Source organism: Trichomycterus rosablanca, chromosome 19, assembly GCF_030014385.1.
Source record: "Trichomycterus rosablanca isolate fTriRos1 chromosome 19, fTriRos1.hap1, whole genome shotgun sequence".
NCBI lineage: Eukaryota > Metazoa > Chordata > Actinopteri > Siluriformes > Trichomycteridae > Trichomycterus > Trichomycterus rosablanca.
The window spans coordinates 26417472-26432681 of record NC_086006.1 but is presented as its reverse complement, the minus strand read 5'-3'; the positions used below and the strand labels follow the sequence as shown (position 1 = coordinate 26432681).

Below are 15210 nucleotides of genomic sequence, written 5' to 3'. Positions count from 1 at the left end.
GTGGAACAGTGGTCTCTTTCCAAATCAGAAAGAGACCTTTACATTGAAAGGAAATGTGTCTGGATGTTCAGATGTTATTCAGAAACCACAGAAATGGATCCCTTAAGCATTTCCATCCTCAGAGGAGCCAATCGTATAAAACTACAATGTTTCACCTTATTAGCTTTATAGGTTTTGTAATTATACAGGGTTCGTCTGAAAACCTGGTGATCTCTCTACATAGATGCATTTTATGTCATCCTACACTCCCGAGAAGAGGGCGTGTCTAAATTCTTAGATCCTTAAAATGCTCCTACTGAGGCGCCTTAATTCTGAGTGATGATCTGACTGAATAACGAGGGAGCGCCCGACGCCTCCTCAGTGCTGAGGGCAATCCCAGCATTCACAAAAAACTACAAACATACTGACTGGATGAATGAGGAGCAACCAAAAAAGTTCCTTTAAAATGTAAATGAATCGTCATTGATGTTTAATTTGTTTTTGGTACATGGAGGGAGGCGTTAGCGGGTTGTGCCACCTCTGTTCGTTCATATGAACGGCCTGAGGCTGTCTGTGCTAGATTTTTAGATATACTTTATTTGTCATATATACATATACAGGTGTACAGTGTGAAATTCTTTCTTCGCATATCCCAGCTTGTTTGTAGTACGGCGCCCCTTGAGCAGAGAGGGTTAAGGGCCTTGCTCAAGGACCCAACAGTGGCTGCATAGCAGAGCCTGGATTTGAACCGCCAATCTTCCGGTTGATAGCCCAAAGCTCTACCCACTAGGCTACCACTGTCCCATCTTAATAAGCTAAAACTGTGGTGGCGTAATCGCTGTAATCTCTGTCTAAGTAGTGCGACTAAATAATCTGCCTTATGAATGTCTTATTACAATCCTCAGGCACCACGGTGGCTAAGTGGGTAGCACTGTCGCCTCACAGCAAGAAGGTCCTGGGTTCGATCCCCAGGTGGGACGGTCCGGGTCCTTTCTGTGTGGAGTTTGCATGTTCTCCCCGTGTACGTGTGGGATCAGGGAGGCAGTAGGCAGCAAGGATAGGGCAGTGGTAGCTCAGCGGTTAAGGTACTGGACTAGTAAGTAGAAAGTCGCTGGTTCAAACCCCACCACTGCCAGGTTGCCACTGTTGGTCTCTTGAGCAAGGCCCTTAACCCTCACTTGCTTAGACTGTATACTGTAAGTCGCTTTGGATAAAAGCGTCTGCTAAATGCTGAAAATGTAAATGTAAATGTAAGGCAGCTCACTAGGTTTTCAGATGTTGGTTACGAGTTCAAGGTCCCAACAGCTTGTTAATGGCAGAGCTTGAACAAAGGACCTTCCGATTACTAGTCCAGTACCTTAATGGCTGAGCTGCTGCCCTGATATAATGTTTAATGTTTAGGTAGTGAGTTTTGGTCCAGACGTTCTCACTTCCTCCGTGACGAGGTGAAGCCTGACTGAACGAGCGATTCTCTGAGCCAGAGTTTTCTCAGGTTCCTCAGCTCGTGATCTGATCCGATAAGCTCCAGATCCGAGCAGCTCTCGGAGCTCTTTGTCAATCGTGCAGAACTGATTAGCGGCCCCGGACGCCGTAAACCAGGTTAGCGCAGCCGCGAGGTCTCGGATCGAGTCCCTGGATTCGGCGTGTCACTTTCTCGCCTGGCTCCGGTCGTTACGTCTCTCGGAACCGGGACGAATTCCAGCGTCTCTCAGAAGTCGCCACAACAATGAGTTTCCCCTCCGGCTGCCGAGCGGGAGGGAGGGGGAGGGGGTATGGAGAGGGTGTGAATAATGACACAGATTTAGGAGATTAGACTCACTGTAATTTGTTGCTTATTTCGGAGGGTCCCGGAGGCACGCGCTCTCGCCCCCGCCGAGGATCCACGGGCACACCGCCGAACGCTTCCCAAATCCGTTCTGTAAATAGCAGCTCAGGCTGGTTATTATATGGGAGCGCGGAATCATTTTCTTTTTTGTTGTATTGGACGTCAGGCTTTTCAGCATTGCAGCATTTCGCTCCCCACCGTACACGCTTACATTCACGGCATTTAGCGGACGCTTTCATCCCTGACTGAATACAATCCAAGCAATTGAGGGCCAAGGACTCTGCTCAGGGGCCCAACAGTGGCCACCTTGCAGTGGCTGGGCTTGAACTAAACCAGCAACCTTCCAATTTCTGATCCACATATACAATACAGATGGTGTTTGTGGGTGTACAATGACTGACTGTAGTCCATGTGTTGCTCTGTACGCTTTGCCCCCCACCTGTACCCTGTTTATCAATCTACAGGGGACCACACACACACACACACACACACACACACATCGCAGGACCCCACTGACCGGGTGGTGATAGTTCTCAACATTGCACTGACTGTAAGATGGTAATAGGAGTGTAGTGTATGGGTGTAGCAGGTGCAGCAGTGTTGTTGGGATTGTCAAATCCTATTATGTTTAAAAAGCACTGGCCTCTTTATTAGGAACACATCCACTTTGTCTGATCACAGGACAGGACGCTGATGTCTTAAGAAATCCAGACAGTCAGAAACGTTCTGTACGGACAAAAGTATTGGGACACCCGAGCATGAGCTTGTTTTACATCCTATTCTGAAACCTTGGGTATTTATACTGAATTACTTTAATATCATCCACTCTCCTAAAAAGCATTTCTACAAGAGTGTGTCTGTGGGAATTTGTGCCATTCAGTCAATATAGTCAGTGAGCTCAGGCACTGATGCTGGAAGATGAGGTCTGTTTCACAATCCAAGTTGAATTCACCCCAAAGGTGGTGAGTTGGGTTGAGACCAGGGCTCTGTGCAGGCAGCTGGAGCTGCTTTGTGCTCAGGGGTGTAATCATACAAATCAAAGAGAAAGGGGACTTCCCCAAACTGTTGTGACAATGTTAAAAGCATTTCATTTACCTTATATCATTTTATAATTCATTAAGATGGGTGTCCACATACTTTTGGCCACACAGTGAATCTGTTTGTGTTCAGGTTTGTTAATGATTGTTTATATCATCTCGTTCCTTTCTCTCTCTCCCTCCTGGTTATTTCAGGTGTTCTGAAGGACTATCTGAGGGAGCTTCCTCAGCCTCTCATCTCTAAGCCGCTGTACGAGGCGGTTTTAGACGCCATGGCCAAGCGTCCGCTGATTATCGGAGCCGGCGGCTGTGAGAACGACCCCGCCGACTCGGAACACGCTGCCGGTTTGCTGGAGACCCTGCCTGAAGTGGAGAAGGTACCAGAAACATCCAGATTACATTTGTGTGCTGTGTTTAAAGCCATGTACCGGGGCAGTTGGGTGGTGCTGAGATCTGGGAATCCCAGGTTTGAATCTCAGCGGTGTTGCATGGACATGATTGGCTAATGTCTGAAGGGGATGGCCGAAACAGCGTCCACTCTTAGTGCAGGTCCAAAGTGTCTTGTCATGCTGTGGTTTCATGCTCATTTTCTCCCTCCAGGTGACTCTGAGGAAACTCCTGGACCACCTGAAGCGGGTGGCGTCTCATCACGAGGTGAACAAGATGACGTGTCAGAACCTGGCCGTGTGTTTCGGGCCGGTGCTGCTCAGTCAGAGGCAGGACGCTTTAGGTCTCGCTAACCGAGTGTTCATGGACTCGGAGGAACTCGCCAGCGCGCTGCACTTTAAAAAACACATCGAGGTCCTGCACTACCTGCTGCAGCTCTGGCCAGGTAAGAGCACAAACACACACAGCAAAGACGTGACGGTCAGTCCGCTCATGCTTCTGATAAACCCGCGGTTCCTCCGGTTCTTAAATATAGTGCGGTGAGATCTGGTACCACATGAAGATCAAACACGATTAACATGTGGTGGATGTAAACTAAACCAGAGCTCTGGGGAACCATGCAAGAACGACCCACCCTGAGGGAAACATTCCTCAAAGTGAGAGCTAAAGAGCTAGTCGTTCTCGCCGTGTGGTCAGCTACATACGCTAGGCAGCTGCGTAGCCTCAGGAACCCCCGGAACACTGAGATTGATTTGGCGTGAGGCATGCGGGAACACGAGAGGTGAGAAAACATCGGTCCAGGGTTCTAATGCAAACGTGGATGCATGGATGCAGTACTGAGTATGACACGGGATTAATAACACAGGATTAATAACATGGGATTGACACGGGATTAATGACAGGATTAATAACATGGGGTTAATAATATGGGATTAATAACATGGGATTATTAACATGGGGTTGACACGGGATTAATGACACAGGATTAATAACATGGGGTTAACAACATGGGATTGACATGGGATTAATAACACTGGAATAATGACAGGATTAATAACAAGGTATTAATAACACAGGATTTATAACATGGGATTAATAACACTGGATTAATGACACAGGATTAATAACACAGGATTAATAACACAGAAATAATGACACGGGATTAATAACATGGGATTAATGATACAAATTAATTACAAACGATTAATAACAAGGTGTTAATAACACGGGATTAATGACACGGGATTAATAATATGGGGATTAATAACACAGGATGAATAACATGGAATGACACGGGATTAATGACATGGGTTTAATAACACACGGACAATAACAAGGGATTTATAACACAGGATTAATGACACAGAAATATGCAGGAACAGGAGAGGACCTTCCCTAAACTGCTACTGCAAAGTTGAAAGCATAACATTTCTTTTATATCATTAATTTATTACAGCTGTTTGTGATATTTGTGGCTGAAAAGCATTAATTCAAAAAGTAGAAGGGGTGTCCCAATACTTTTGTCCTTATAGTGTTTTCCAAAAGTTTGGGGAAGGCCCTTTCCTGTTCCTTCATGACTGCTCTCCTGTGCACAAAGCGAGGTCCAGAAGGAGATGATTTGGCAAGAAAGTGTCCCTGTTTATCTTCACATCACACAGGAAGGACCGTTCTTAAATAGCACTGAGTATGGATGAAACCCCTGAAAATGTTTACCCGCCTCCCCTTCCCAATGGTGGTTACCTGTTGCCAGTGGTGCTACATAGTTACCCCACCACCACCACTGCCCCCCAGCCGCCCCCGGCCGCCCCCGTGGCTCCTTTCCCCCTGACTTCCTGTGCTGAAGAATGCATTAAGCTCGCTCTATAATTACACACATTCCTGACCTGACCTTTCAGCCCAGCGCTTACCAGCTTCACCCCGAAACAATTATACACTCCAGCTTTGACTCAAACCCTTCTCCCAGGGGCACGCTTCCAGTCCAGCCTGGGATTGTGGGTATGCAGCCGAGTGTGCATGTCCTGCGTGTTTGCGTGAGTTCCAGCGTTCGTGTATAATTTAGTCGGACTGGAAGTTCGGGGCCGGCGTGAGCGAGGAGGGATTGTGGGAGCGAGTCGAGGCCGGAGGTTATTTTTATCTGTGCGTATGTTAGAAGCTGCTTGGATTTCAGCCTCCAGGTTCCTCCCGTAACACCAGATGAAGCTTCTGAAGCAGCGGAACGTCCACGTTCTTCTACTCAGAACAGAACATGATATCAGAGCTAATGTGGCTTTCAGGGAATGAAACTCTTCCAGCATGCTGACAGTCGTCGTGATGACATGATTACAGTAACTGAACCCGCCCCATTCCGTAAAAATATCGATAAGAATATCAATACAATTCCTCTTACTAAGAAAATAATTCGTCTCATTTTAGAATTGAGGCTGTGTTACAAATTGTTTTTAATTCTATTTATTTTCACTCAATCCAATCGTGGCCAATTTGATGACCTGGTTGGACACTCAACAGGCACGATCGTCCATGCCTGAGGGAGGGAGATTTATGGGGTTCCTCATTGCTGCTGCAGTTGCGACCTCTGCTGGATGGTTGAGGCGACTGCACAAGAGATGCATGATTCACGGATAGCAGTGCGTGACTCTCGGTATACAATACAGCTCTCAGTAAGTCAGTTTTTAGCGAATTAAAAAAATGGTCTACGACCGTGCGTGTGTCGGAGGGGACGTGTGATGGTCTGGGGCTCTTCTCGGTCAGGACAGGGGTGGTGCAGCTTTGGAGGAAGTTACAATCATATGTACAGAATATGTGCTGGTATGAGTGGATCAGACACAGCAGCGCTGCTGGAGTTTTTAAATACTATGTCCACTCACTGTCCACTCTATTAGACACTCCTACCTAGTCGGTCCACCTTGTAGATGTAAAGTCAGAGACGATCGCTCATCTATTGCTGCTGTTTGAGTCGGTCATCTTCTAGACCTTCATCAGTGGTCACAGGATGCTGGATGGCTGGATATTTTTGGTTGGTGGACTATTCTCAGTCCAGCAGTAACAGTGAGGTGTTTAAAAACTCAGTCAGCATTGCTGTGTCTTATTCACTCATACCAGCACAACACACACTAACACACCACCACCATGGCAGTGTCACTGCAGTTCTGAGAATGATCCACCACGCAAATAATACCTGCTCTGTGGTGGTCCTTTGGGGGTGCTGACCATTGAAGAACAGTATGAAAGGGGGCTAAAAAGTATGTAGAGAAACAGATGGACTACAGTCAGTAATTGTAGAACTACAAAGTGCTTCTATATGGTAAGTGGAGCTGATAAAATGGACAGTGAGCGTAGAAACAAGGAGGTGGTCATAATGTTATGCCTGATCGGTGTATGTACCAGTATGTGTCTCCAACTCCAAAATCAGATCCACAAGGAGGCACCTTCATGCAGCACCTCTGGCAGAAAACAGAAGAGATTCGTCTTCCATATTATTTCATTTTCATGTTTTACCAACACTTTATCCTGGTCAGGGTCAGGGTGGGTCTGGTTCCCCACAATCACTGGGTGCAATGCAGTCACACACCCCGGACAGGACGCCGAACTGAATGTGCAAATGATTCCTGAAAGTGAACGTAAACAAATAATAATAATAATAATAATAATGTTGGATTTGCGATTTGTTTGTTTGCATTCTGACAAAGTTCTCTCATGATTTCAGTCGTGGACGAGCAGAGTAAACCGTCGTCTCCGACCCCACTCCCCCCTGCACCGGTGAGAAGAAGAAAAGAACGTCCTCAGGTGCTGAACCTGAGCGACGCCGAGCTCGCGGGAGTTCTGCGTCCCCGCGCCGGCCGCCTGGACAGCCCGAGCAACCGCTACGCCGGAGACTGGAGCGACTGCAGGGAAACGTACCTCCATCAGAGCAGCGTAGAGGAGGAGGCCGACTACGCCGACGTGCCATACGAGGAGCTGCCGGTCGTCAGGGACGAGGATAAAGATGCGGACAAGGACGAGGAGAATCGGGGAGACGACCGAATGGACGAAGGGGTGGAGAGAACGAACTACGTGCAGATCGAGGTGGAGACGGAGCAGGAGGACGAAGCCGAGAACTTGGTCATCGAGGAACGGCGGGGCGCCATCGAGACGCAGATCCTGGCGTCGTACGATTGTAAGATTTTAGATCCGGAGGAATGCATATCCAAAGATCACACGTACCAGGCCTTCATGAAGATCCAGGAGATCAGCCCAGTTCTGAGCAACCGGGTGAACCTGAGGGACCTGCAGGACAGCATCGACGCGCTCATCGGCAATCTGGAACAAGAACTGAATAAGAACAAGCTCAGCATCAGCTACTGACTTCAGGTTAGACTCCGTTAACGTCTCGATGAGTGGTGAGACTTCTCCATGGAGTTTAAAACAACATTCCATACCTTCACGTCTTTATCTGAGACCTTCGCTGGAGTTTCTCCCGGTTCCTTTGGTTGGTCAGTTACACTATTGTGCCTTCACAGTGTAAAGTTGGTACTTCAGGCCTGTGGAGAGTTTTTTGCTAATTTTATTGTTTGTGAGGTACAGAAAATAAAACTAATGCACTTACAAAGCTCGCTTTCAGAGGTGGGGCCCAGAGTCTAGGTCAGAGAAGAAGCTTCTACAGTGGGAGAACTGTATAAGTAGCTCATCATGAAATAGAAATCCCAAACCAAAACATCCCAAAATCCCTAAACTATTTATACATCATTAAACCATCTCATACAGCTCTCAAAACTCTTAATCTTAGTCTTCAAACTTTAGTCGCATCAAGTGTTGTTCATGCCTGGTTGGTATTAAAACCCCAGCTTGTATCTACACTATATGGAAAAAAGTATTGGGACACGCCTTGTGGTTTCAGCCACAACAGTTGCTAACCGGTGTAATAAATCAAGCTCTCTAAAGTCATGAAGAAGAGCTCGGTTTAAAGATGCTCAAGTGTCCAGCACGGAGTTCTGACCTCAGCCCCACTCAACAGCTCTGGAATGAACTGGAACATCAACTGAGCCTTTCTTATCCAAGATCAGTGCCCAGCTATAACCACTGCTGTCCAACAAGCGTATGGCCAGGTGTCCAAATACTTTTGACCATATAGTTTATACCCATACTTACTTTAAACACCGGGTCGTTGACCTGCAGTGGGCCGGGCAGTTTCTTCTTGACCTCAAATCATTAACATGAACTGTTATTCCGATAATGATTGAACCTAGACGCTGGGATTTTTGGGGTACGGAAAAGATACAAACTATTAATCACACTGCAGTTAAAATAATAGTAATATATGTAATATATTTAATTTAAATAGAAAGGTACGCTCTCTACAAACTGTGTAACTAATGATAGTATTAATACTCCACCTTATTCTACATCCTTCTTAGAACCTTAATCTAATTCAGGACCCTACTGACCCAGACTGTGGTCCATTCACCCCAAACCTGTCTGTTTTTATTCAGAGTAAAAACACTGCAAAGGCGCTAAGCAGAGCCGACGACCTGACTGCACGTCCACACAAACACAATTGGTCGTGTTTCAGGGAGGAAAGGTTGGACGGGGTTTCTTCCCGCTGCTATATGCGATATATTCGGGGCTGGTCTGGACATCTACACGAGTGAGGGGCGGGATCACATGGTGATAACAAGCGGCTGCAGATTGGACACGTGTCGGAAGGGGCGTGTGGTGATCCGGGTCTGCTCGATCAGATCGGGGGTTGTGCGAGCGGCAGCGGATTTACAGTAGTGAATTGGAAATGACTCGATTGGACCGTCACAAAAGGGTCAGTTTGGAATCAGGCAAAGGTAACGTAACTTTAAAGTGCCTTCATAAAGCTGATCACATAAGAATGGACTCCAGCGCTAATCTAGATGTGTATGTCTGTTCACTCCCAAAATTAAAGCAATAAAATAAACCTTTAACAGTATTTAGCGTTAATAATATTTAACAACAGCAGGACGAACCTGTAGAATAATATTTAAAATCTGAACCTATATTTTCTTTACCTATTACTAACAAAGTCTCGACTTCTGAACGTGTAGGTACGAAATGCTACAGAACCCGAGACGCCGCGTTAACAGCAGCACACAGCTGGTTGTGTGTTTAACCGTGACGGCGAGTAACGACGGGTTTATGTTCTCCACAGACCAGGGATACAAAGTCATCAGTATTTATCAGATAAAAGTGTATAAATGGTTGAGATATTTTATTATTATTATTATTTTTTGACAGCGTACTTTTCATGTGTGTATTTAAACGTTTCTAAGCTGCCTTGTAGGATTCAGTCTGTAGATCAGAATCAGATTAATAAGTGTATGAATAAAGATTTTGTTTCTCCGGCACGTTTAAGCCGAATCAAAGGTATTCACGCATAACTGATGGTTTTGTACACGTGAAAAGTTCAAAGCTTTATGCTCCTATATACACACACAGACACGTATGTAAGTGTTTATCTGCTCGCGTTTTCTCTTTCTGTATTTATGATAAATGTAAATAGAGATTATTTTAATAATGCTCACAGTTTGTTTGGCAGCTGCTCACATGGTAGGAAATCAGTCGTTCAGAACTTTTATTTTCACATTTTTATTTTATAATTGCGCATTTTTACCCACAGATAATTCGGGTGCCTTAGAGGCCGTGTACCACCCCTATAGAGCACAGCCGGTCAGATTTTGGCATTCAGAAACATAAAAAAGGTCTGCGTTTAACCAGTCTGCATTTTCCGACCTCTGTTTAGTATTTGTTAGGCATGAGAGAAGTGTTTATAATATCTGATCCATAAGAAGCTGATCTGCTATTTATGCACTAAAAGCTAAAAACAGCTAAATGCAAAGCTAGCTTGATAAATATTGTAACTAAGAATTACCTCGTTTTGTAGCTTTGTAACAGTAATACTTAGATAATAATAATTAATAATAAATAAGTAATAATTAGGATTAAACTGTTCCTGTACACAAACTGTTACATACTGTGTTTCTTGGTAGCCTTCCTCACTCTTCTCCCAGTCAGTTGTTAGCAAGCTAAGCTAACACAACACCCATAAATAATAAAAAGCACAAATAGACACACATAGCTTATCCTGCTCCCTGACAGACTGTGCTCTCTGTTGCTAAACATATATAAATACGTTAAAATAATAAAATGATATACTGTATATATACCTGAGTTTTACTGTAGTAAACATCAGCTGGTGCTGTGCTAAAGGTAGCGCCTTCTCCGATTTTCTGATTTTGATGTGAAGTTCCGCAAAACTGTTCTGTGATTGGTTGTTAACATAAACTCAAAGGGTCAAAGATTTGCTTGTGAGCCGCTCAGGTGGCGCAGCGGTAAAAACACATGCTGGAACCAGAGCTGGATCTCGAATACATCGTATCAAATCTCAGCTCGGCCTGCCGGCTAAGGCTGAGCGGCCACATGAACAACGATCGGCCTGTTGTTCAGATATGGGCGGGAGTAAGCCGGATTGGGTCTCTCTCCCATGACTGGTGCAATTACGACCTCTGCTGGCTGATTGATGGCGCCTGCACAGAGATGAGAAAAGAGTGCTCCTCAGGGTGTGTCTCTCCGTACACAACGCTGATCCGCATTGCACTCGTCAAAGTGTAGGAGATAAGATGCATACGGCTGCTGCCCACGTGTTGGAGGAGGCGTGGGTTAGCTTCGTTCTCCTCAATCAGAGCAGGGATCAACATTGGTGGAGAGGAAGCATGAAGCAATCGGGCAATTGGACGCGCAAAAAGGGAGAAAATGCATACAAAAAGATTTGCTTGTGAATTTGATTCACACCAGAGTCTTGCTGTGTGAAACTGCGAACAAAGACTTAATACTATTAACAAATTCATGTTCACTCAGATCTGTCGTGACATTTTGCTAAAAAACGCATGCTCGGAACATAGGTTTAATTAGCTATCTAGGCTAATTAGCTACTACAGCAGATACCTATTAAAAGTTAAATATTTATACATTTGGTCTTAATTAGAATAGTTTTGCACCCTATATGCAGACTTTTTTTTCTTTTCTGTGCAAAATCTAGACCCGCAGTTGTTAAAAGTCCTCATTTCAGAAAAGGTCATGCAGTAAAGGTCAATTTGTTATTTATTTTTTATCGTTTTTAGACTATTACAGTGAAATCCAAGATAATATTGAGGAGATTAGCCAAATAAATGGCGCCTGATCCAAACTGGTGTCCAAACTCCAGTCACCAGAGTTTAGTAAGGTCGTGTTGATGTGTTGACACTTCATCTCTTTCTCTGAGTCGGTGCTAAAACAGTTCTTGGATTTTACTGCACAGCATCGAAAGTGTGGGTATTTTTTCTTTTATTTTAACTTTAAAAGCACTGAATTTGTATCAAAGCAATGTGAAAAAAATGTGAGCGATGCTGATCACTCTTCAATTGAGAATGGGAATTTCTTGGGAGAGCTAGGTACATCTAAATCAGGGATGTCAGACCCCCATCCTGTAGGGCCACAGTACCTCACAGTACTGAGTTTAACATTGTACCTCATTAAACCTACCTGATGTAACTCATCTGCTAATTAACAAGGCCTTCTGATGGACCGATTTGGTCAGATGAAGGTTGAAGCCCTTCAGGAACTGGGTTTAACGCCCCTGATTTAACTGCATGGAGAGCCGTGCTCCTGCTTTCCGTATGTGCTCCCTCTGATCTAAGATCAGCTATCTAACCTTGAGTTGTGTACAGAGAACTGGTTAGGACTGATCCTTGGTCGGTTGCTGACGGTTCACTCACGCATGCTGAACTCAAGTTCCTGGACTTAATGTACGTTGTGAGCTGCTCATTTTCTTTTGAATACATTCCTTCGTTTTCTTTATTAATATTAAAAATGTTGATGCCTGTTGAGATCAGTTTTGTATTTTTGTGTTTTTAACATCTGAGGTCGGACAGAAACCCTAATATTATAACTGTCACTAAACCTGATATACTTTGTACTGATACTGAGAAATATATGATCCCAATAAAGTCTATATTTAAAGTGATTCTCTGGACTGTTTTGCACCAGTGCTGTAAAGCTATTTGTCATGCATTGTTCATAAGTTATCTCTGTCTAGCTGTCGCTGAGCTAAACCTGCAGCCAGTTAAAAATGGCAAATATTTAAATGGATTAATATGATTTTCATGATGATGTTTCTGTTGGGTCAGTTAGTCATATCTTAATCCACGGCACTAAAGTTGTGCCCATGTTTAGGGCTGCAATAGTGAGGTTACGCTGAAATTTTACCTGTATTAAATTACCATGGACCATTAAGCTGAAGTCGTACACTTGCCCTAGACCAATAAGCCAAAGTTGTACACTTGCTCTGTACTAAGAAACCGAAGTTGTACCCTTGCCCTGAATTAATATGCTGAAGTTGTACCCTTGCCCTGGTTTAATAAGCCAAAGTCGTACCCTTGCCCTCCATCAATAACCCGAAGTTGTCCCCTTGCCCTGGACCAATAAGCCAAAGTTGTCCCGATTGGCCTGTTGTTCAGATATGGGCGGGAGTAAGCCGGATTGGGTCTCTCTCCCATGACTGGTGAAATTACGACCTCTGCTGGCTGATTGATACCCTTGCCCTGGACCAATAAGCCAAAGTCGTACACTTGCCCTGGATCAATAAGCCAAAGTTGAATTCTTGCCCTGGACCAATAAGCCAAAGTTGTACCCTTGCCCTGGATCAATAAGCCAAAGTTGTACCCTTGCCCTGGACCAATAAGCCAAAGTCGTACACTTGCCCTGGACCAATAAGCCAAAGTCGTACACTTGCCCTGGATCAATAAGCCAAAGTTGAATTCTTGCCCTGGACCAATAAGCCAAAGTCGTACGCTTGCCCTGGATCAATAACCCGAAGTTGTCCCCTTGCCCTGGATCAATAAGCCAAAGTTGTACACTTGCCCTGGACCAACAAGCCGAAGTCTAACCATTCCCGTGGAGCAATAAGACAGAGTCATACCCTTGCCCTGGATCAATAAGCCAAAGTCATACCCTTGCCCTGAACCAATAAGCTGAAGTTGTACCCTTGCCCTAGACCATTAATCTTAAACTGTATTCTTGCCCTGTACCAATAAGCCAAAGTCATACCCTTGCCCTGAACCAATAAGACGAAGTTGTATCCTTGCCCTGAACCAATAAGCTGAAGTTGTACCCTTGCCCTGGATTAATAAGCCGAAGTTGTACACTTGCTCTGTACCAAGAAACCAAAGTATTACCCTTCAACTGGACCAGTGGGTGTAAATCCATCACAAGAAACCCTAGTTCTCTAGGTCCACATTTGTAAAGGTAAGAGCTCTGAATGATGCAGAAACCGTTTTGGAAATCCCCTGAGATTACAGATGAGTAATTTGGGACACTCCCTGTCCTTCCGCTCGTGTTGGACACCTGTGATTTTTATCTTTGACCCAGAAACTCCAACCCCGTCGAATTACAGATCATGAATTACAGCTGAAAGTTATTCTTGATTAGAGGGTGATGTTGAGAGATAATCATTATGCTAGAATTACAACTTCCTATTTGCTTTAGGGCTGAAGGTTTTATTGCTATAAGAGGAATCATTCACTTCCTCCCCCAACCTGTGGTTAATGTCTTCATATGAAAGTTGTGAATTGAAAGTAAACACCTATTTATTAACATCTATGTTTGGGTTTTAATAAAGCTTAGAGAGCAGTAGAGCTGTAATTTATGTCCTGGATTATAAAATACAGTTTTTTTAAGTGTACAAATGTGCTGAAAAATGAAACTCTGGCTTTGTTAAAAACATTCCTATATAACTGTTACATAATGAGGGGTGATGAAGCCATAACAACTGGCACAGACAGACAGACGTGGGTTTTCTCAGACAGACCTGATACTTGATACAAGTCTGTCTGCTGGCATGAACTTTTGCCCCTTTTCCCATTCAGAATGCATCAACAAGCTTTGGCTCTGTGTCTGCTGGAATCCCACCTGAAACCCGGCGTCCTGTAGATTTATCTACGAGCACAAAGGGGTGTGAATGGGAACGTCAGAACAGACACAATAGTAAAGAACGTTTGGGAGTGAGGACAGAATGTCCCGTATCACAGAAAGACAAGGGCTGTGTCTCAAATTAGTGCTTCTGTACTGTGGTGTCTCAATATGGTCCGCTACCTATGACTGACCACTATCAGCACCTATATTGGCACGCTATTATAACAGTATATATCACAGTGTGTGTTGTAGTATGTGGTTTGGGATGTAGCAAAATAAACCAACCTGCCAACTTATCACAAACCAACTAAATATAACTGATCACTAGTCTGGTAAAGATTAGAACCCAGGATCTTTGGATCTCAGTGGTAGTGGGCTAGTCTTATTTACTGAACTGAATTAATTCAAATAAAAGCACTAACACTTGGGTGGCGCAGTGATCTGTCTATTACGCTAACCTGTTACACTATTCTATCATATATATATACTGTATATATACACAAGGGATCTTCAAAAAGTTTCCGCACTTTTATATTTTGGTTATTAACAGTGAGGGCGGGTGGAGGAGGAGTAATCGGTTGTGTCTGAGAGACGCTTATAGTCCAGATTTAGCGCCATCTGATTTCCACCTTTTTGGATGTTTAAAGAAGCTTTAAGGGGAAGAAGATTTTCATGTGTTGATGATGTGAAAGCAGCGGTGCATCATATTTTGCTGATGCCATTAAAAAGTTGGTACAACCCTGGAAAAATGCATCGGAAGGTGACAATGTAGAAAAGTGACGTCATCTGTTTTATAAATTTTTAATAAATAGAGTTTAAAAAAGTGCAGAAACTTTTTGAAGATCCCTCGTACATCTATAGTGTTTTATTACAAAAATGCTATTATTTTTTTCCTGTCTGATTTTAAAATATTCATGTTTGTTTTTGCAATTTGAGGCAGTAAATAATGAATTTATGCAAGTAGAGCAGATATTTAAAGTCTGTGTGGTTGGCAGAGTTGTACTGTAAGTGTGTGTGTGTGTGTGTGTGTGTGTGTGT

General features: G+C 44.1%; 1 protein-coding gene across 1 annotated transcript in view; it reads left to right on the top strand.

The window, feature by feature from the left end:
* The window catches only part of syde2 (synapse defective 1, Rho GTPase, homolog 2 (C. elegans)), a 42729-nt gene extending 30503 nt beyond the window's left edge, over positions 1–12226 (top strand). The window contains exons 5-7 of the mRNA XM_063015237.1: positions 3037–3218; positions 3442–3673; positions 6932–12226. Of these exons, the coding sequence (XP_062871307.1) occupies positions 3037–3218; positions 3442–3673; positions 6932–7569 (1052 nt within the window). The 3' untranslated portion in view covers positions 7570–12226. The remainder of the gene's footprint in view (positions 1–3036; positions 3219–3441; positions 3674–6931) is intronic.
* Positions 12227–15210: the final 2984 nt, after the last annotated feature.